This window comes from Natator depressus, chromosome 3, assembly GCF_965152275.1.
Source record: "Natator depressus isolate rNatDep1 chromosome 3, rNatDep2.hap1, whole genome shotgun sequence".
In the NCBI taxonomy this organism is placed as follows: Eukaryota; Metazoa; Chordata; order Testudines; family Cheloniidae; genus Natator; species Natator depressus.
Genome location: NC_134236.1, coordinates 141,147,049 through 141,169,923, shown reverse-complemented (window position 1 = coordinate 141,169,923; position 22,875 = coordinate 141,147,049). Strand labels below are relative to the sequence as shown.

At 38.8% G+C, this 22,875-nt stretch overlaps 1 protein-coding gene across 10 annotated transcripts in view; it reads left to right on the top strand.

Moving 5' to 3' along the window:
* Positions 1-22,875, top strand: part of CEP170 (centrosomal protein 170) — a 190,815-nt gene that overhangs the window by 152,160 nt on the left and 15,780 nt on the right. For 5 of the 10 annotated variants that reach the window (XM_074948909.1, XM_074948914.1, XM_074948908.1 and 2 more), the window contains 5 exons: positions 2,118-2,168; positions 4,060-4,294; positions 11,834-12,011; positions 13,641-13,808; positions 18,912-19,000. In XM_074948909.1, coding sequence (XP_074805010.1) covers positions 2,118-2,168; positions 4,060-4,294; positions 11,834-12,011; positions 13,641-13,808; positions 18,912-19,000 — 721 coding nt within the window. The remainder of the gene's footprint in view (positions 1-2,117; positions 2,169-4,059; positions 4,295-11,833; positions 12,012-13,640; positions 13,809-18,911; positions 19,001-22,875) is intronic. The other 5 variants (XM_074948913.1, XM_074948910.1, XM_074948915.1 and 2 more) reach the window with 5 other exon arrangements.

The following is a 22,875-nucleotide window of genomic DNA, read 5'->3' as shown; positions in this document are numbered from 1 at the left end:
TTGGATGATCACACCACGGTTGTGAGCTGCCAATGTGATGTGGCCACGAAAAAGACTAATGCAATCCTAGGATGCATCAGTTGAAGTATTTCCAGTAGAGATAGGGAAGTGTTAGTACCACTACACAAGGCACTGGTTAGACCTCATCTGAAATACTGTGTGCAGTTCTGGTCTCCCATGTTTAAAATAGATGAATTCAAACTGGAACAGGTGCAGGAAAGGGCTACTAGGATTATCAAAGGAATGAAAAACCTACCTTATGAGAGGAGACTCAGAGCTTGGCTTGTTTAGCCTAACCAAACAAAGGCTAAGGGGAGATATGATTGCTCTCTATAAATACATCAGAGGGATAAATACCAGGGAGGGAGAGGAGTTATTTAAGTTAAGCACCATTGTTGACACAAGAACAAATGGATATAAACTGGCCATCAAAAAGTTTAGGTTTGAAGTGAGATGAAGGTTTCTAACCATCAGAGGGGTGAAGTTCTGGAACAGCCTTCCAAAGGAAGCAGTGGGTGCAAAAAACTAACTGGCTTCAAGACTGAGCATGATAAGTTTATGGGGGGGATGGTATGATCACACTGCCTACAATGTCATGTAGCACAGTGGTTCTCAGACTTTTATACTGGTGACCCCTTTCACAAAGCAAGCCTCTGAGTGTGGACCCCCCCTTATAAATTAAAAATGCTTTTTAATATATTTAACACCATTATAAATGCTGGAGGCAAAGCGGCGTTTAGGGTGGAGGCTGACAGCTCGCAACCCCCCATGTAATAACCTCATGACCCCCTGAAGGGTCCCGACCCCCAGTTTGAGAACCCCGATGTAGGAGATCTGCAACTGCTAGTAACAAATATCCTCAACAGCTGGTGATGAAACACTACTAGATGGAGAGATCTTTGAGTTACTACAGAGAATTCTTTTCCAGGTGTCTGGCTGCTGAGTCTTGTCAAAATACTCAGGGTCCAACTAACTGCCATATTTGTGGTCAGGAAGGAATTTTCCTGGGTCAGATTGGCAGAGACGTTGGGGGGTTTTCACCTTCCTCTGCAGCATGGATCATGGGTCACTTGCTGGTTTAAAATTGAGGAAATGGTGGATTCTCTGTAACTTGAAGTCTTTAAATCATGATTTTAGGACTTTAGTAACTCAGCAAGGGGTTATGTGTCTATTACAGGAGTGGGTAGGTGAGGCTGAAGTGTGCAGAAGGTCAGACTAGATGATCACAATGGTCCCTTCTAGCCTTAAAGTCTGAGTCTATGAGATTGATGGGGAAAGATGATGGTCATGAGGAGTGAGCAGCAACAGTAGCAGCAAGGATAGCTGTGAGGGCAGTCACATTTTGGAACAGCTGCATGTCATATGATTATTAGCTATACTAGTTAGCTAGCCTAAGGGAGGAGAAGTCATTGCAAGCCAACAGACAGAGAGTGAAAGAAGCAGCAGAGGCAACTCTGTGAAAAAGAAAGGGTTCAAGTCGAGCAGAAGCACTGTCACACTTTGATCTTTTAGGTGACTCAAAGTCTAGGATTATGGGGGGCAAGGAACACTAAATGTTAAGACCTGTGGGGTTGATTGGGTTGATCTGGCCCCAAGCAGCTGTGCATCCAAAGAGATCAAAAGGTGTTTTTTAAAATCCTATGTCTGAAAAGTGATAGCTAGGTTAATTCAAAACATGCCGAGTTTTGTTAATATATGTCATAATTTACACGACTTGTGATATTGTTACTATAACTCCACAATAACTTTTCACAAAGTTTACTATGAGAAACCTGTAGGCCAAACAGCAACACGGTAGCATTTTGGCCTCAGATCTTTATGATCTTTCCAAATACTAAACAGGCTTTCGACTCTATCTACCTTTCTTAATTATAAATACAATTGAATTTGGATAGCAATTCTCTGTTGAATTTTCAAACTGTTTCAGAATCAATTCTTTTAAAAAGAATTATAATTAAGAATATCTGCAACATCTTTTTTTGCTTTTCTCTGAACCATAGACTGAGGAAGGGAAGGGCTTACCCTAAATTTCAGCAATAGATTTTTGTTAAGCAAATGCTTCAAATTTGAATGTTTTCATTAAGCATTAACATGATAAAACAATATTTTGTACACAGAGAAATCCCAGCTTCTCCCAGACCCAGATCCTGCTGTTGAAACTTACAGTGGTAGAGTACTAGAAATCATATCTCTTTCTAATATTTCACTGTTCATTCAATCTTTAGTTTTTAAATTTGACTACTTATGCTCATTGTACAGTGCTGAGTTGTTGAACTACTCTTTAAGAAACAGTTTAGAGATACAATTTTTAAGCAAATTTGATGTTTGTTTTCATTTTTTTAAATAAGAATTGGAACAAAGGATTAATTAAAAATGCAAAATTATTTTAAAGGACTCTGTTGATAAACTTTGGGCCCAACTCCTAAAATTCGTTCAACTGCAATCACACACGTCTTGCATGCTTTTTTTTGAGGGGAAGGGAGAAAGGAGTACTTTTTCTGCTTATGTTCTGCTTTCCTTGATAAGGACAAGTTAGAATCCCATAAGTTAAGGGGTAGTGGGTCAGTGGATAGACCTTTTTTTCCCCTCTTGATTATTTTAGAATATTAAAACAGACAGTAAAATATAACCTAATTGATTTCAATGGGCATTAAATGTACTTTGGATTAGGCTCGCAACCACACTTCCTTTTAAATCACCTGAAAAAATCTGTTAATCGTATTTCTACTTTTAACAATTAAAAAGATGTTTAAATGAAGAAAGGGACTAAAGTTTGTACTCCAGCTTCACGCTCTACATATTGTAATCTTTCAGAACATTACACAATCTGTTCTCGTCTAAAAACTCACATTGCAAATATCTGTACCTATATTCACATCTGATTTATGTTTAATTTGCCATCCTTTTAATAAATAACAATTCAGGGAAAAATCAGTCTTAATTTGCTTGTATTTTTATGTTAATCACATTAATTACATCTTGCATCTGTGATTTATAAATTACCAAGAATAAATATGTCCATTTGGATATACTGGTTTTCAAAAGTATCGTCAGCACACCTAACCAACCTCAATAAAGGTGTCTACAAATTTTGCAGCTAGTTTAATTAAGCATTTGGGCACCTAACCTAAAGTCAGGTTATTCTAATACTAACAAATTACATTAAGAATTTTCCTAACATTAATCTTTAGTCCAAGAGAACTGATTTTTAGAGCCAGTGATTAACAAAGAAATAATATTTGATGTTGTGAAGTTCTGTGGCATGAGGTTGATTGGGTGCTGCATGTTATCATAATGAATGTTCTACTATCTAAAAAAGTGTGAGGATGGCCATTCTGAAATCCATTTTCTAGCCATTAATGACTAATTGTTGAGTGAGATCCTCGTGCTCAGTTTCAGTTGTCCACTGCTTCTGTCCATTTTCAGCAATGTGTTGTTTTCAGTATGAGTACAAGTCCTGTCTGCTCTGAAGATGCTGTTATTGTAGATGCGTCACTGAGCTTTGTAACAAGATGCTGAATTGCAAAGTATTATTTTTTTCCAACAATAAATGCATAATTTCTTCTCTAGGAATTATGTGTTTTCTTTATGTTGGCCCATGTTGAGAGACCTTGTGCCAGCCTCAACTTTCCCTCACACATCTTTACACTTTTGTGTGTGTGTCCTGTTTAAAAATCAATACTGTAAATTTAATAGGAGTAGGGGGAATTTGCCCCCCCCCAAAAAAGGGGGGCAATCAAACTCTATAAATATTAATGAATTGGGCCCTCATTCTGTAACACATCTTGCTTTAGGTATGTAGGAATAATGGCATTTGCATCTTTTTATCTACTCACCATTATACAAAGAGCATCTTTTTCCACATTTTATTAATCAACATTTATTATTTAACACAAATTTAGTATCTTTCTTTTTAAGATGTAGTAAACACTTTTGTGAGGTCCTTGGGGTTTGATATTGAGCAGTTGTGGTGTTTTGTTGTGGTGTTTCTGAAATAATTTTATTGTTTCTTACAAAAGATACAATAATAATTCTTTTTTAATAATCAAACTAATTTAGTAAATTCAAGATGGAGGCGCTTTCCTACAGATTATGCTTCCACCTCAGAAGATGAGTTTGGATCAAACCGTAATTCCCCTAAACATACCCGTCTACGTACTTCTCCAGCCCTGAAAAACCCTCGATTGCAGAGCTCTGGGACAGCAATGCAAACTAGCAATACATTCAAGCACAGGATCAAGGAACAAGAGGACTACATTCGCGATTGGACTGCTCATCGAGAAGAAATAGCAAGGTTTGTTTTTTAAAAATGCCTTTAAAATATCAAAGCCTTTTATCTGAACTGGTAGTGCTGAACAAATGACCTAGTTAAATCGCTGAGTGCTTCTACATATGCAATATTTCTGCATGGCTAGATGTACAGAAATCTTGAAGCCTTGTAAAGGAGAGACTATCAAAGTAGTCGCAAAAAGAAAAGGAGTACTTGTGGCACCTTAGAGATTAACAAATTTATTTGAGCATAAGCTTTCGTGAGCTACAGCTCACTTCATTGGATGCATTCAGCGGAAAATACAGTGGGGAGATTTATAGACATAGAGAACATGAAACAATGGGTGTTACCCTGTAACGAGAGTGATCACTTAAGGTGAGCTGTTACTAGCAGGAGAACGGGGTGGTGGTGGGGAACCTTTTGTGTGATTCCCCCTCCCCCCGCCCCGTTCCTCCGATGTTCTTGTCAACTGCTAGAAATGGCCCACCTTGGTTATCACTACAAAAGTCCGTCCCCCGCCCCCCCGCTCTCCAGCTGGTAATAGCTCACCTTAAGTGATCACTCTCGTTACAGTGTGTATGGTAACACCCATTGTTTCATGTTCTCTATGTCTATAAATCTCCCCACTGTATTTTCCACTGAATGCATCCGATGAAGTGAGCTGTAGCTCACGAAAGCTTATGCTCAAATAAATTTGTTAGTCTCTAAGGTGCCACAAGTACTCCTTTTCTTTTTGCAAATACAGACTAACACGGCTGCTACTCTGAAACCTATCAAAGTAGTGCTACCAGGATACCTCTCTTGTGGAGGAAGAGCATAGTATTGTCTTATGGTACACATATCCTATGTATGATCTCCCAGTTGCATTAGTGAGAGTTACAAATGTATTTTGTTACACTTTGTTCTGCCTCAAGAAATAGTTATATCTGTTTTATACTGCCTTAAAATCAGCAAGTAATAAAAGAAAAATCAGTTAAATGCAAAGCTGATTTGGAGGTATGTTTTTTTACCATATGAAAGACCATGTTTTGACTTCTAATTTTTAGTTCATCTTGGTTTTTACTCTGCATTGAAGGAAGACTGTCAAATAAAATAATATATATTTGTCCAAAAAATCACTTCTTTTGTGACTGGTGCCTGAGATTAATAAAGTGGTTAAAAAAATCTAATGTACTGTCCCCCTTATTGCTATTTGCACTGCACTTCAACAATGAAAAGAATAGTCTGTTATACATTCTAGTGATGCAATGTTGTGAACATTTCAAATAGACTGTTTAAATAAACAAAACTTTTTATGTAAATGTTATTAAAACACTGATTAATGTTCAGTTTTGTGAAACTTTTTACAGAACTTAAATTTGAGGCCTAAATGACCTCTGTGTCCTTTTAAAAACAATTTTTAATACTTTGACGTCACAGATATGAAATATTATATTTTGGTCATATGAAATACTGTTTTCCAATTCCTGGAAATGGTATGTTTAAAAAATCTTTTGTACCATTATATAGATTATGATAATACATGTAAATGAGCTACAAAAATATTGTAATCAAATCAAGGGACTCTGATATCATCTTGGGAACTATTAGAATGAAGCTCAAATATTCATTTTCCAGTAAGAACTTTTAAAATTTCAAATACCAACCTATGGATTTCTTTCTGAGAATCCATACTAAGATAGGAGCTAAACCCATATAGGGGAGCTGTGAAACTCAGATATTCAGACTTAGCATACCTCTTCCTCCTTCTAAACAGTCCTGCTGAACCTTCGCTTCCGTGGAAGTTTTAGGGGAGAATACCTGCACTTTTTTTTTTTTTTTTTTTTTGCACAGTTGACAGCCTTGCTATTCTGTAAGGAAAGTTCTTGGCTTACATCAGACACTAAGGGTATGATTTTGTTATGGAAGTCACAGATTCCATGACTTTCCTGGACCTCCGTGACTTCTGCAGTGGCAGGGCTGGGCTAGCTGAGGTCCATATTAGTGCTGCTAAATTTGTGACCCTCTATATGTATAACACACAAACATCTATATTAAAAGAATATTAGTAACGTTGGAAAGTCAAGCACTCAGAAGTTAAGAAATGCCAGAATTAAGGTTGCCTGTTGCTCCCAGTCCCAATCTCCAGTCCAGTCACTCACAGTTACCCCTTCCTGGCTCTTCATCTGATCCATTTCTCTCTCCCTCATCTCTGCATTCAAATCAAGCAGCTTCCTCCTACATACTGCTTGGGCCCAGCAGGGTGGGCATAGAAGGTATGTCTACACTTCAATGTGAGTCCAGGGTTAGTGGGACTCAAGTCAACTAACCCATGTTAGGGAACCCTGGGCTTGAGCTTCTGCATTGTATTTTAACCCTATGTTTAGACTTTTCTAACCCATGCTCAAATGTAGGGCTCTAGCACCCTCACTGCAGTGCGCAGACCCAAGTCAAAGTAACCATATCGCAGAGTCTCTTGGGCCCCATATCCCAGAGTCACCCTGCCCCCAAATGTGGCCACTCTAGCCCTAGGACCTAAGTGCACTGTGGGAAAAATTTACTGCCTGCCCTGTATGTTATCAGGAAGCAGCTCACTTTGCAAAAGGCTTGTTTGGTTCACTCTCCATTGAAAACCCAGGAGGCTCTCTGATAGTGTGCTTGCAGATCTGTAATAGAACAGAATAGGCTAACTCTGACCTGAGCTGCTGCCATTCACAAAGAGATGGAGGTAGAAGGGGGCAGGAGGTGTGCCTTCCCTTTTCGGTAGAGTGGATTGCAGATTGTTGGGGTAGAGATGACTAAGGAAATTGTCCCATGGAATTGTGGGATACTTTTGTCTTACTCCTGAGACAAGCAAGGCTGTGTCTACATTGCAGAGTAATCGGGCTCAGACCCTGGGTCCTGGCTTAACTCAAGCTTGGACCCTCCAGCCCTGCAGGGTCATGGGACCCTGGGTCTGAGCCCTGGATTAGCACAATTGTAGTGTAGATGCAAGTGGGGGGTTAGGCTTGGGGCCGGGCTCAAGCATGGGCTTACGTTGCAGTGGAGACATACCCTGAGAGCACAAGAGAGACAGGCTTGCAGCTTTATGCTGTGTAGTTGTAGCCGTGTCGGTCCTAGGATATTAGAGAGACAAGGTGGGTGAGGTAATATCTTTTATTGGACCAACTTCTGTTGGTGAGAGACACAAGCTTTGCCGAGCGGAGACAGAATCTTTACGGACTTTTTCTAGCAAATCTCTCCCAACTATTTGCAAACTCTGATTTTTGAAAGACTTACCGTTTGGAAAAAATTTCATGGATTTTCATGGGGACAGCTAAAAGCACATCCATGACACAAAGGCCCAGCCTCTGCTAAATTTCAAGCACAGGTGTGTCAGAGCCTCTCAAAGAAAAGGTCGCCAGAATTTTTTGACAGGTAAAACAATGTATTTTTCTCTAGCCTTGTTCTCAGAAATGGCTAGCCATTTTGGCATAACTTTTTCAAAAATGTTTAGCCCAAGGCATATACCCAGCATGGAAAATTTTAGCCCAAACACTTAACATCTGATAAAGTTATAAGCATCAGAAAATAGGCTCTTATAATGGGACAGATCTTAGTAATAGCCAGTACTACTAGCCCCACCCCTGACCCATTTTTTACCCTAACATAGCATATTCATATGATAAATCAGTTTTTTAAAGGTTAATGCTAAAAATGACATTAATATAATAGGGTTGAGAACATCAATGTGTAAAAGCAAGGACATTCAAAGTTATGGTTCAAGTTACAGTACATGTGGGAACCACATTGCACATATACTAGTAGATATGAAGTCATGAAACTTATCGTTAGTAATATACAAGGTTATCTGTGCCAAAGGACATTTAATTGTTGTGGGAAACAAAACTTTACTTTTTTTGAATTTAGATTCACAGCCATAGCATTGGGATAATGTATCTTTTTTTGTAGTTAAAGTATATAAATGCTTATGGACGTTTACTGCACGTAGTCGATAGAAATCTAGTGCAGTTGTTTTCAGCTTGTGGTCCACGGACCCCTGGGGGTCTGCAGACTATTTCTAAGTGGTCCGCCAAAGGTGACTATTAAAATAAAGTTTCAGATCCCAGAAAAGTCATTCCATTCTTCTGATCAAGCAAAAGTATGTGAATACCCCCACCTACAGGTCAAAACCCAGAAATGTTGTTACCACAGAAGCTCACAGTTTAGCACGCTTTCTCACACTGTGTCAAATGCCGTGCCGAGCATGTGCAACATTTATAGTTGAATTCTGTTCAGTAAGGTTTCAGTCTAAGACTTCTAGGGTAGAGCGTCCACAGATTGAATTTCCAAAAGGGTACACACCTCCATTCAAAATTGTTTAGGAGTCCACAAATGAAAAAATGTTGAAAACCACTGGTCTAGTGTATATATTGGCATTATGAAAATATCCCTATTGGCAGAAAGGATAATGGAGTATTTTTTGTGGGGTTTCTTAAGCATGTAATGTGATTTCATTGTTCTTTTTCCACCCCTATCCCACCCTCCCATACTAATTTGCATCTCCCTAATCAGAATTTAAAGTTACGGTGTTTGTAAAAAGCCTTCTCGAGTTAGTAAGAAAATGGATTTTGGATACCTGGTGCCTGTTTTTGTCTGATCTTATGAAGATCTGTTGTTCATTCTTTGACTAATTAGTCTGCTTAGGAAGCTGCAGTGATAAATATTTGATAAACCAATTAAATGCACAATTGAATTAGGAAAACAGATGGTAGCAACATCTACTTTTATCCAAATTATTTTCATACCGTAAGTAAATTAATCTTGTGAAAGGGTTGTCATGCTTTGTCCTTTTCACGCAAATTTGTGTTGGAACAATTTTCAGTTGTTAGTTTTAAATAACTAGTTTAGTTGAAATTTGAGACAGCTGATTAAAAGCTAATGAAATACTTTCCCAAATTCTGTAAAAAGAAAAAAACAACCATTTTAATTCTGTATTTCACAATTTTCCTATAACTCTGCTAGCACACACAATTCCGATAATAAACTGACTCCATGTACCTTGTATCTGGTAGGATGTCAAATACAGTCAAAGGTCAAATGTTTAAGGTTAGAGATTATTAAAGAATGAAATAAGGGAAATGACAGGTTCTCCGAAATGCTAAATTATTCAACGGAGAATTTTGGTTTCGGGATTTTCCAGAGTAATGAGATTCTGTTATGTTAAATTGATCAAAATGTTTTGTGTGTGACATCACATCTGCTGTAATGAAAACTGCCTTCTACTGCTTAGGGAATAAATTCCCTACCTCTGTTGCTCATGAAGCCCTGCATACTTAGCCTGATTACATTTCTTTTAATGGAAAAAGTCAATTATAAGTAGAATAATGCACAAGATGGTTTGCAATTGTTGTGACAGAACCACATTACTTGGATTTTTGAGGCACTTAGCCTTTGACCTTGGAGCTGTCCGAGAACCCAAAGCATGCAGTCTCACAGTAATTGCACACTCCATCATCTGAAGGTCTCTTTTTATAACTGTAACTACAGCAAATAAATTTTGTCTGTTTTAAATTCAAACTCTGCTAAGATTTGTTTCCCTTCTGTTTTGTTCACAATGTAGAAGGAAATTTGTTGTGAAGTTAAGCGCAGGTTCAAGCCTGAAAAAGGAACTAAGTAGTGTACCAGGTGGCATGAATTTTGTGATGTTAGGAATATGAAACCTAATGAACTTACTGCACTGAATAACCAAAATGGTGTTGCACAAGTTAATAGACTAGTGTTTTATCCTTTTAGCAAAGTAGTCTCCAACTTCAGCTTCACTTCCCCCAGTTTCATTAATTGACAGCAAAATGAAAAGATGCGGACCTTTTACACCAAGTCACAATTACAGTTCTGGTGAAACTATGTTGCAGCTGCACTGGTATTTGTGACCTTATTGACTGCTTGAGGAATTAATAATTTGTTGCTTGCTGTGAAGTAGCATCCATTTTGGAATTGCCTAACTTCACCATGAATCCTTCAAGATCATTTGCCTTCATTTTCATATAGGCTTCTGACGCTGTACCATTACGGCTGTCTGGCAAGAATTCACGTGAGATTTTAGCAGTTTTTTGGATTTTTGGATGTTTCTGTTGAGAAGTAGGACTTCTGCAGGATTATTCTATTTTCTAGTGGCCATACTTTTGTGGTAGCTGTCCGCTGGAGAATTTGCTGGATAATAGCAGTTTATTTTCTACCTTTAAAAAACATGGTTTTATACATTTATATGAACAGTAAAAATAAAAATAAATTTGAGTTAATCCCAGAAATATGTGAGAATGCTCATATTAACTAGGCTGTGGTGAGCATCTGGTAAGTGAATGTTTTTCACTTTTCAACACTGTTAACATTTATTTACATGCAAAAAGTTCAGCACATTTCTGGTATTAACTTAATTTTTGCTTTAGCTTTATACTTCTGCGTAAATACAGTAAATGATCATTTGAGATTTAAGTGTTTAAGAATATTTTCGGCATGGTATCTCTCACATTTTATCCATTTTCTGTTTATTCTTGAAAGCTTTAAAATTGCATTGTTCCATGGAATTGTGCTAGTCAATGCTGAACCATCTAATATAGGGTTGCAATATTGCGATTTGACTGGAAATATGTTAATTATGTTTGCCATTCTAATTTAACTACTGTTCTCAATGCTAAATTCTCTACCTCTAGATCAGTGGTGTCCAATCGTTTCATCCTTAGGGACAAACACATTTCAATATTTCTATCAATATTTAGGGGCAGATTGTCTGCCCTGTTCATTTCCTGGCAAAGGGAGCAGAAACCACCTGCAAACCTTTACTGGGGATTCTCTTGGAATGAGAATCCCTAGTGGGCATAGAGCCAGCATAGCTGATTTGTATGCATCATTCCTCTCAGCCTCTGGAAAGGGAAGGGGATTAACTGAAGTCCACAGAACAACTATCCCAACGTGGCTTTCTAAGAGGACTGCTGAAAGCTGGCACAAGTTCCTACTCTAATTTGGGCTGGCTCATAGAATCAGAGAGCCATAACTGATGGTTGTCTCTCAGCTTTTCCCCTTTCTCTGTCTTATGGACTGTTGTGGCTCTGTTGGGGAGGGGAGCAATCCTTTGAGAGGAGTGCCATTAGGCTCCTCCGGCTCCTATCTTGTGCTCCCACAGTCTAGCAGGTAAGAAGGCAATGGAGCAGCCAGAGGTACTCTCTCCCCTGCTCCTTGTGATGCATCAGATGTCCAATAGCAGAGCAGCTACAGCAGAGAAAAGACAACAGCTGTTCAGAGCATTCCCATCACACAGTAGAACTGCTCTTGGGGCTGCAGGTGAAGCAGTGGGAGATGTTTTGGGAAGCAGTGTGCCCTTCTGCCTCCTTGTAGTAATGAGCTTGATTTAAAAACTTCACTTTAAAAATTGCAGTGCACAACTTAGCAAACACATTTTCACTTCGTAATCAATTACACATTTTCTTCTTAGCCTGACTTCACCCAAGAGCCACAACTTAGAACCTCAAGGATACAGGTTGGACACTGCTGCTCTAGGTATATGGTATTGGAAGAATGTAATGTTGTTGTTAAAATTATTACCAGGATCAGTCAAGACCTGGCTCTCATCGCACGGGAAATCAACGATGTAGCAGGAGAGATAGATTCAGTGACTTCATCAGGCACTGCTCCGAGTACCACAGTAAGCACTGCTGCCACCACCCCTGGCTCTGCCATAGACACTAGAGAAGAGGTAGGAGATCTTCATGGAGAAATGCATAAGGTTCTTTCTTTTCTTTATTTCTTTTGCTTTTAGCCTTTTGCATAGCTTTTTTAGTTATTCCCACCCAGCCTGTTTGCATGAATCTCAGCATTCTCTTCTTTTGATTTAAGATTTCTTAATCTTTCAACAAAAATCAGTAAGCACAAAAATCAGTTTATGAACACAGATCATTAAAGTGGTCACCCAAACTGTTCATATTGTGTGTCTGTTTTCACTATTAAACACAAGACATTGTGCTTATTCACTTCTTACTTGTCCACAGTCTTAGATACCTTTGAATAGTATGAGTACTTTTAAAGATTTTAGTGTGTATACACAAATATATGGTGTGTGCACTATATACATATAGTATAGCTATTACAGATAGAAAAGTCCTTGTATCACAGAAGATCTAGACGTTTTCCTGTTAGTATTTAAATATGTAAGTAGCATGGCTTAACAGTAATTGTAGCTCTTCATCCACAATATATTATTTTTAAAAAACAGTTTGAATTAGGTTTGCTTCATGCTGCAATTTAATTTTTCTCTTCTTTGACTTTCTCTGGAGTCCTGTGTATTAAATTGTACTAACTAACTTGTTTTAGTCATCATGGGTCTAATGCTGGTAAATATGTTAAAGATAACATAAAAATCACTCACCTTCTACCATATTACCATTCAGATAGATAGTTTTTTGTAAATGTTTACTTTGGGTTTTGTTCTTTCTTGTCTTGTTCCCCTCAAAATATGTCTAATCATTTTTGTGTATGTAAGGTTTGGTTAACACATTAATCGACTGTGTTCATTCTAAGGCTGTCCTTTTTTCGTGAAAAAGGATATAAACAATGGCAAGAAACATGCCTTGCGTGTGCCGTTTAATTGACTAAACCCATGTAATTGTTTTAATTGTCTCTTAGAACCCCAGCTAAACTTCAGCATAACATGAATATGCATTTACTCAGATTCATTTAAATCATGTTGTCTTATATTTCACTGAATAAGTATGCTTCCCTTTTCCTTTTTTGTTTAGTATTATTGTACAGTAAATATATAATATAATACTGTAGGTGGCAGTATTTCATTGAAGTAGATGTAGACTCTGTAAGTAGATTGTGACTAATCTGTCTGAAAAGGACTAAAATACTCATTGACTTGCAAAAAAAAAAAACCTTCCTTTTCATTAGTTTCATAGAAATCTGCCATTAAATGTAATTTGTGAAGAGAATGGAGTACCTTTTGTGAAGAGAAAAACAGTTACTCTAATCACGTACAGTCAGCATTGGTAAAAGTGTGGGTAAAAGGTTTACCACTGCCAGTTTAAGTGACTGGAATTTCATTTTTTTTATGCTCACTACATGATATCTATATATAGGCAAAATCCTCTCCATCTGGCAATCGAATTTTATAGCCATGAATTTCTGGTTTTGGAAAATAGCCATCTGTTTACTAGACACACTATCATATAATACACTCACATCTTATAATATATAGGAAAACAGAATATTTGCTTTTATCATGGAAACCTTAAAATGATCTACTTTAGAGGAAAAAAATTAGTCTCATCTTGAAGCCCTTGTACTGTATGTATCCAGAAGGTTTCATAAACTGCCGATTTTTAATTAAATGTATTTATTTGTTTTGCTCCTTCAGCTGGTTGACCGTGTATTTGATGAAAGTCTGAACTTCAGAAAGATTCCTCCATTAGTGCATGCCAAACCACCAGAGGGGAACAGTTGGACTAATGATTCTAGGCCTCAGTTAACAGACGTTCTTGATCCTCCAACAATTACACGGAGAAGAACGTGGAGCAGAGATGAAGTGAGTATGCACCAGTGTTCCTGTGTAGTAATATGCTTACTCTAGGCCCCCAAAACATCATTACATTTTACTATTGCAGGCACAAAATTTACTTGCCCACCTGCTTCCATATGGTTGCAATAATGGGGAAAAAACAGTGATATATTACTTTATTACCTAGAGAGAGAGAGAGCGAGCGTGTTGCGTTTGTCCTGAGTAGGCTATTAGAATTTTTCAATACTGTATTTATTTGGAAAGAGTAGTAATTAGAATGTGAACACAATCAAAAACTTTAAACTCAAATCAGTCATTCATTTTTTTAGGCAAATCACGCTAGCTTTGTTGTAATGGTACTGATCTATTTTATAGGTACAACCAGGAAGCTTGAACTGTGAATTGTGTGTGTTTTCACTGTCATCTCAGGCAGAGAATGTATGTAGTGGGACTCATAATATCTGGTGTTGTCAGAGTGCTTGAAAAAGACATAATAATCAATCAGCATTGATTTCAGAGCCATTTCAGAGATCCACTTGGTAGATAAGAAAGGGGAGATTATTTAGCTAATGAAAATTGGGTATGAAACATCGTAAACTTAACCTGCTCCTAGCCTAATTTTAAAATATGCACAGAGAAATGCAGTTTCATGTAATCTGTACATATAGCCTTACTTATTTTCATACTCATGTTTTACAGAATCAGACACAGACATTATCCCTTCCTTTCTCTTGTAGCTCACGTAAATTGCTCCACCCTATTTTTGAAAAAAAAAAAAAAAGTTGGCAAATTCTGCTTGCTGGCTGACATACTGTAGGATTCGGTTGTATACTCAAATACACATGATTGACGTGCTAATCTGATTTGTCATGGAAAGCCCAAAGCTGTTCTTGCTCCACAACGAGCAAGGAGATGCTTTTCTCCCATTTATATTTTAACATTCCTATGAATCCACCTGCATAATTTTAAATTGGCATTTCCTTCAGAAGTGTTTGTCTTGTTACTAAAGATCATCTTCATCATTAAATCTCTGTTCATGGATGCCCACAATAATATGTATACATGCTGAACTGAAAGGATTTAAAATCTTGTGATCCTACCCCACTGTTCCTGTTTTTCCTATCTGCCCATTGGATTCAGGAGCCATATCTCAACTTTGACTGTGTGTTTACAGTTGAGTTAATTTGTTGTTAATTTGTTTGTTCTATTTGCATTTAAGTGCTTCCTGGTGGGTTCCCTCTTATTGCATGGGTAGCCTCTACCATTTGCCAAGCCTTTTAGTGAAATGACACTGTCTTCCAGTCTCTCTCTAGTCCTAACATTCTCCCTGATAGTTCCTATCTGGCTTTTCTTTTCTAGACTGAATTGCCTTTGTTTAGACATATGTGGTTTGGCATCATCTTCCTTGAAGGGGCTTCAGTGAGGAAACATTGTACTCCTATATCCCTCTTTCTCAAGAATCTTCATAACATTATATTCTGTCACTGGATCAGTAGGAGAATTGGACCTTGAGATCTTTATATCTAGTTTCTTAGAGGATGCGCTTTTCTCACATAGGTTTTTCCCTGAGGATGGTGTTGAAATGATCTGGAAAAAGGGGTAAACAGTGAGGTGGCAAAATTTGCAGGTGATAGTCAAGATAGTTAAGTCCCAGGCAGACTGCGAAGAGCTACAAAAGGATCTCTCAAAACTGGGTGACTGGGCAACAAAATGGCAGATGAAATTCATTATTGATAAATGCAAAGTAATGTACATTGGAAAACATAACCCCAGCCATACAGATAAAATGATGAGGTCTAAATTAGTGGTTACCATTCAAGAAAGAGATGTTGGAGTCATTGTGGATAGTTCTCTGAAAACATCCACTCAGTGTGAAGAAGCAGTCAAAAAAGCTAACAGAATGTTGGGAATCATTAAGAAAGGGATAGATAATTAGACAGAAAATACCATATTGCCTCTATATAAATCCATGGTACGCCCAGACCTTGAATACTGCGTGCAGATGTGGTCACCCCATCTCAAAAAAGATATATTGGAATTGGAAAAGGTTCAGAAAAGGGCAGCAAAAATGATTAGGAGTATGGAACGGCTTCCGTATGAGGAGAGATTAATAAGATTGAGACTTTTCAGCTTCAAAAAGAGACGACTAAGGGGAGATATGATTGAGGTCTATAAAATCATGGCTGGTATGGAGAAAGTAAATAAGGAAGTGTTATTTACTCCTTCTCATAACACAAGAACTGGGGACCATCACATGAAATTAACAGGCAGTAGGTTTAAAACAGACAAAAGGAAGTATTTTTGCACACAGCGAACAGTCAGTCTGTGGAACTCTTGGCGAGAGGATGTTGTGAAGGCCAAGACTATAACAGGGTTCATGAAAGAATTAGACAAGTTAACGGAAGATAGATCCATCAATGGCTATTAGCCGGGATGGTGTCCCTAGCCTCTGTTTGTCAGAACTTGGGAATGGGCAACAGGGGATGGATTGCTTGATGATTACCTGTTCTGTTCATTCCCTCTGGGGCACCTGGCATTGGTCACTATCAGAAGACAGGATACTGGGCTAGATGGACTTTTGGTCTGATCCAGTATGGCCACTCTTCTGTTCTTATTGCCATAACCCTTTAGCCTTAAGATTAAATTTGTTGTTGTTTCATATTTAAAGTTATTAAGTAGATAGTTCCCTTATAGTTATCTGATTTCATTTGCTTTTCTCCACACCTGGAGCTTGTAATTTCAGCATATATATCATTGTGGTATCTTTTGGATCATGTGCAATTACTTTTAGCTCCTGTTAGGTTGAATGCCTTACATTTTGAAATATGGTTAAGTGATTTGCTTTGTCTTTAAAATAGATTTAAGACTTTTCTTTTTCCAGGCACTTCTAGTTATATGTCTAATTATATATTTTCTCATTGTGTTTTCCTGTAAAACTCCTGGATACTGATGATGATTATAATGTAAATCAATAAATATAATACCTGAACTTAAATAAAAAGTATTTGATAGTGTCTCCCTAGTCTGGCTAAAAAGTTAGATAATAGAAATTGTCTTGGACATGAGCATTGTCAAAGAGCAGCAAAGTGACTGAAAAACTGCAGTACACACATTCTCAAAAATGTGTGCAGTTTGCCAGTTGGTGTGACCTGAGACAGGTTTAATGAATGACTGCATCATTTCCAGATATAGTGGACTACACCCTAACTCTGAAAATCTCAGGGCTATCAATGAGCTCCATAAAAGTCCACCTGGCAGCCATCCTGGCTTTCCACCCCCCAATAGAGGGCTATTCTGTTTTTCCCACCTGATGACAGCGAGATTCCTCAGAGGAGGGTTGAGAAACCTCTATTCACCAGTCCAACACCCTACTCTGGTATGGGACCCCATTGTGGTCCTTAAATGCATCTCAAGACCTCCCTTTGAACCTCTGGCTACCTGCACTGCTTCATTTGTCAGAGAAGACTGCATTCCTGATAGTCATCCCTTCGACGCAACGGGTTGGAGAAATAGGGGCCATGATGGCATACTCCTCCCCTGCACAGTTAAGGATGAGATCATGCCATGGCCCCACCTGATAGTCTTACCTAAAGTTTCTTCCTAGTTCCATATCAATCAGCCCATTCATCTGCCTGTTTTCCACCCCAAACTGCATCTAAATCACCAGGAGGCACTGCTGCACTCCCTTGGCATCGGGAGAGCCCTGGTCTTCTATCTAGATAAGACAAAGCCCTTCAGAAAGACCCACAGGTTACTCGTCTCATTAGCAGATAGAGACTGCCAACCCTTTTGACCTAACCAGAGTGCATTTCCAAGTGCATATCAGGATGCATTAACTCTTTTTATGAGTTTCACAATATTCATCCACCTTCAGATAAAGATACTCATTCTGCAAAGTCCATTGTCACTTCTACGGCCTTCCTCAAGAACGTGGTGATTACTGAAATCTGTAAAGCTACTACTTGGGTGTCTATACATATGTACATTGAACACTATGCTATAATTCCCAACTCTGCCTCTGATACTCTGTTCAGCTCTGCTGTACTTTCCTCCGTACTGGACTTGACTCGGAAGCCCCCTTCGCGTTAGAGGATACTGCTCTGTAGTCACTTAGAATAGAGCATCTATAGGGATGCTACTCGAAGACGAAGAAGAAATGGTTACTTGCCCTGTGCAGTAACTGTGATGTGTGTTCTTCTTTGAGATGTGTGTTCCTACTGGTACTACACTACTTGCCCCTCTGTTTTGGAGCTCTCTGCCATGGAACTTCACAGTAGAGAAGGAATGAGGATGGTTCGCCCACGCAGTGCTATATAACAATGGCACGGGGCACAAGACTGACTGACATGCATGCATGGGCCTAATGGACACTGCTATGAGAAATCTTCAACCAAAGACACAAGGGGGCATTAGTGCACTTGGAGTGGAGCACTGTAGGGACACATGTCTGAAAGAACCACAGTAACTGCATGGGGTGAGTAACCATTTCTTCAGATACGAGGGTGATAGGAACAGTATAAAGCCTCGATAATGTGTATCTTGGATACTAAATGAAGTAATGACTATTGAGTTGCAAAAGTGAATTATTTCACTCAGAGGCCTGGGTTTAATTTAAATATGCTATGCATCCGATGAAGTGAGCTGTAGCTCACGAAAGCTCATGCTCAAATAAACTGGTTAGTCTCTAAGGTGCCACAAGTACTCCTTTTCTTTTTTCTTTTTACGAATACAGACTAACACGGCTGTTACTCTGAAACAAGTGAAAATTAGTTTGTTCTCAAGTTCATTTCCATTTGCACACATCACTAAATCATCACACAGTTCAATATGTTTGGCAGTTGCTGTTCTAAAGAGGACAATAATAACAGTGGTGTTTCAGGAAGGAGTGAAGTACCCTAGAAGAGCTGTGTGTAAAAACCTGCACAGTGCTTGATTACAGTAGGCCCTGGACAACCCAGATGTATTAATTCCTCATGTGAATGAACAGTAAATCCATAGGCAAATTCTTGCCAAAGTGAAGTGGGAAGAGGAATACAAAATCTTTATTTCAAAATGTGCAAAATGGTTTGTATCACAGTATTTACTTCTCAGTGCATTGCTAATTTTTCCATTTTTAAATTATTATTCCAGGTCATGGGAGACAGCTTGCTATTATCCTCAGTCTTCCAGTTTTCTCGGAAGATAAGGCAATCAATAGACAAAACAGCTGGCAAAATCAGGTAGGACCTTTTTTTTTCTTTTCTTCACTCAGAAGTTTTTTTCTTAGATTCACGTTCCAGATAATAGCAGTGAAATGCAGCATGCATGGTAGATCAAGTATATTAGTACACTTATCTACTTAAAAGGATACTATTACTTCAACTTCTCGGTGATCAAGGAAGATTTTGACTTGTGAAGTGAATTAATTCCCTGTTGGGAAAGGAATGACTGCTTATAGAAATTATTCATATGATTTGTACAAGGATAGAGAAAAGTGTGGCAAACCCTAAAGGGAAGTAGCAAGATCTCTCATAACTTCAACAAAGGAGCTGTTCTTCTGTTCTTACTTACAGTATTCCCAACTGTTGTGCAAAACATGTCTAATCTCCACCCAAACACATTTAAATTCCAATTCATTGTGAAGCTTTCCTGTAATATCTTTTGTGCAAGAAGTCCAGCCTCAGATATTTTTTCTTTTTACTGACAGAAAACTTTATTAACAGTCAGTTAAGGTTGCTTAGCAGTGCATTCCTTGTTCCTTTCCAGAATTTAGAAGTTAAACTTCTGAAAATCATGAAATTCAAATTTAAGGCAGTGCCACCCACACAACTTTAACTTTGCCCCCATGGAGATGGCAATAGGCACTGGAAATATAACAGTACCCTTACCCATGTATACCAAAATCTGCCATTTTCTATCTGCGCAGCACAATTGGTACCAGCAAGTTACCAGACCTCATGTTGCCATCTCTGAAGCGTTGCAGCTGTAGCTACAAGGATCAAAGATTCCTATTTTATGGTTTGTGGATTATGCAGAAGGTTGGACTGGAATATCACAATGATCCCTTTTTCCCATAAAATTTTAGAATCCATTCAAGAGTTTTAAAAATCTCTCTGCAGTTTCCATCAACACTGTTCTTCAACCTCCTACATGAGCTCCATCTCTTAGGGAGGGTTATGTTACCGTGGTTTCCTTGAGAAGATTCCTTATGGTCATAATCAAAGGATGAAATCGTAAAGTTTTTCTTGTACTTACTACAGCTGTTTTAAAGTAGGTTAAAAACTGTCGGAAAGTCTCTAACAGTGGACTTTTCATATTGTTAGTCTTTCAGATGTGTGTGTTCAGCAGTATCATGGCCACAAGCAGCATGCTAAGAAAGGCTTATTGAATTGATTGTCTGCAATCATTGTCTGGTGTTCTCCTCCTCCAGTTTCATCCTAGACCATCTCCAGTCCAACTTCTGCCCTCTACACTCCACTGAAATGGCTTAGATCCAGTACTTCATCTTCATGCTCCTCAACCTGTCAGCCATCTTTGACACAGTTGACCATACTTTTCTTAATATTTTGTTCTCTCTTGGCTTCCAGGACTCAGTCCTCTTCTGGGTCCTCTCCAACATATCTAATAGTTTCTTCAGTGTGTTGTTAGGAGGATCCTCCTGAATCCCCCCTTTCCAACTTTTGGGGATGGGCCTTGGTCTCCTTCTCTTCTCTCTGCATAATCTTATGCACAGACATGGCTTCAGCTATCATGTTTAGGCCAAGGACTCAAGTCTGCCTCTCTACTTTGATAAGTCTCCTTCTGTCCAAACTAATATCTTGACCTGTCTCTCTGACATCTCCTCATGGATGTCCAGCCATCAGCTTAAGCTCCACCTGGCCAAACATAACTGCTAATATTTTTCCCCCGAGCCCTCTGTGACAGATTTGGTCACAGAGACCCCCTTGGAACTGTCACCTGAGATGCTGAAGTTACCTCTGAGCCCGGTTTCCCTGCCAGCTTGGGACTCCAGAACCCTGCCTTGTTGACCCAGACATGCTATCCTGCTGCAACACAGACCCAGGTCTGGTCCAAAGCTGCAGACTTTAACCAAAAACTGCTCAGCAGGTCACCTATCTCCAGCACCCAGACATCCAGTTCCCAATGGGATCCAAACCCCAAATAAATCTGTTTTACTCTGTATAAAGCTTATACAGGGTAAACTCATAAATTGTCTGCCCGCTATAGCACTGATAGAGAGAGATGCACAGCTATTTGCTCCCCCAGGTATTAATCACTTACTCTGGGTTAATTAATAAACAAAAGTGATTTTATTAAGTATAAAAAGTAGGATTTCAGTGGTTTCAAGTAATAACAGACAGAACAAAGTAAGTCACCAAGCAAAATAAAGCAAAAACATGCAAGTCTAAGCCTAATACATTAAGAAACTGATTACCCTCAGAGATGTTCCAGTAAGCTTCTTTCACAGACTAGACTCCTTCCTATTCTGGGCCCAATCCTTTCCCCTGGTACAGTCCTTGTTAGTTCCAGCAGACCTCTTAGGTGGAAAGCAGGGATGTTCTCATGACTGCAGCCCCCTTTGTTCTGTTCCACCCCCTTTTATAGCTTTGGCACAAGGCAGGAATCTTTTGACTCTCTGGGTCCCCTCCCCTCCTTCGAAATGGAAAAGTACCAGATTTAAGATGGATTCTAGTATCATGTGACCTGGTCACATGTCCTATGAGACCTCATTCTTCATTACTCACGGGCTGGCCCTCACCTACACAGGAAGGCTTGCAGGTAAATAAACCAATTGTCCTAGTCAATGGGAGCCATCAAGATTCTAAACCACCATTAATGGCCCACACTTTGCATAATTACAATAGGACCTCAGAGTTGTACTACATATTTCTAGCTTCAGATACAAGAATGATACATGCATATAAATAGGATGAACCCACTCAATAGATTATAAGATTTGTAATGATACCTTACAAGAGACCTTTTACATAAATCATATTCCAGTTACATTATATTCACATTCCAAGCATATTTTCATAAAGCATATGGAGTTCAACGTCACACCCTCTCCTCCTCCTCCTCTTTTCTCAATCATTATGGACAACACCACCATTCTCCCTGTCACTCAGGTCCATAATCTGGGTGTCATCTTTGACTCTTCCCTGTCTTGAATCTCACATCCATCACATGTGTTTAAATCTTGCTGACTCTTTCTGTACAATATCTCTAAAATACAGACTTTCCATTCACACAACTAAAACTCTTGTCCAGACTCCTCCTCATCTTCTGTCTCAACTACTACAATCTCCTTTCTGGCTTTGACAAATCCAATTTTGCCCCCCTTAAATGCTGCTGCAGAGATCATTTTCCTAGCCCATTACTTTGAGCACATCACCCCTCTCTTTGCAGCTCTCCACTGGTTTATCCTTCTCTGTCACATAAAACATCAGTCACTTGTCTTCACTTTTAAGGCCCTTCTTGGTCTACTGCCACCCAACCTCTCATTTCTCCATCACTATCAAAATGTCCATTCCCGCTTCTAATCGGCCAATAACGCCAGCCTCCATCACCCACTTGTCACATGTTCGACAAGCACCTTCTTGTTTTCTCCCATGCCATCCCTCACACTTTGGAGGTACTCCCCATAAACATCCACAAAACCACCTCAATGTCCTCCTTCAAATTCCTGCTTAAATCTCTCCTTTGCCTTCACACCTACAAAAAACTTGACCGTGGGTAAGCTGCTGGTGTGCTAAGACTGCTGCCTATCATGCTGAGCAATATTATTGTTTCCTTATACTTCCCCATATCTCTGTCTGTGTATACCTGTTGTCTCTTGTCTTATACTTAGATTGTAAACTGTTTGGGTCTGTTCTGGTCTTTTTGTTCTGTGTTTGTACAGTGCCTAGCACAATGTGGGCCTGGTCCATGACTGGGGCTCTTAGGTGCTATCACAATGTAAATAAAAATTATTATTTGTATTTACACTCTTTTTGGTGGTAGTTACAAATGCCTTTCATTTGTTACTTTTTTCTGGGTAAAAGGTGTGTCTCACCCTATATGCTTTCATTCTCTTAAGTGTTTTCTACACAATAAGGTACTTGTATGTTGATAG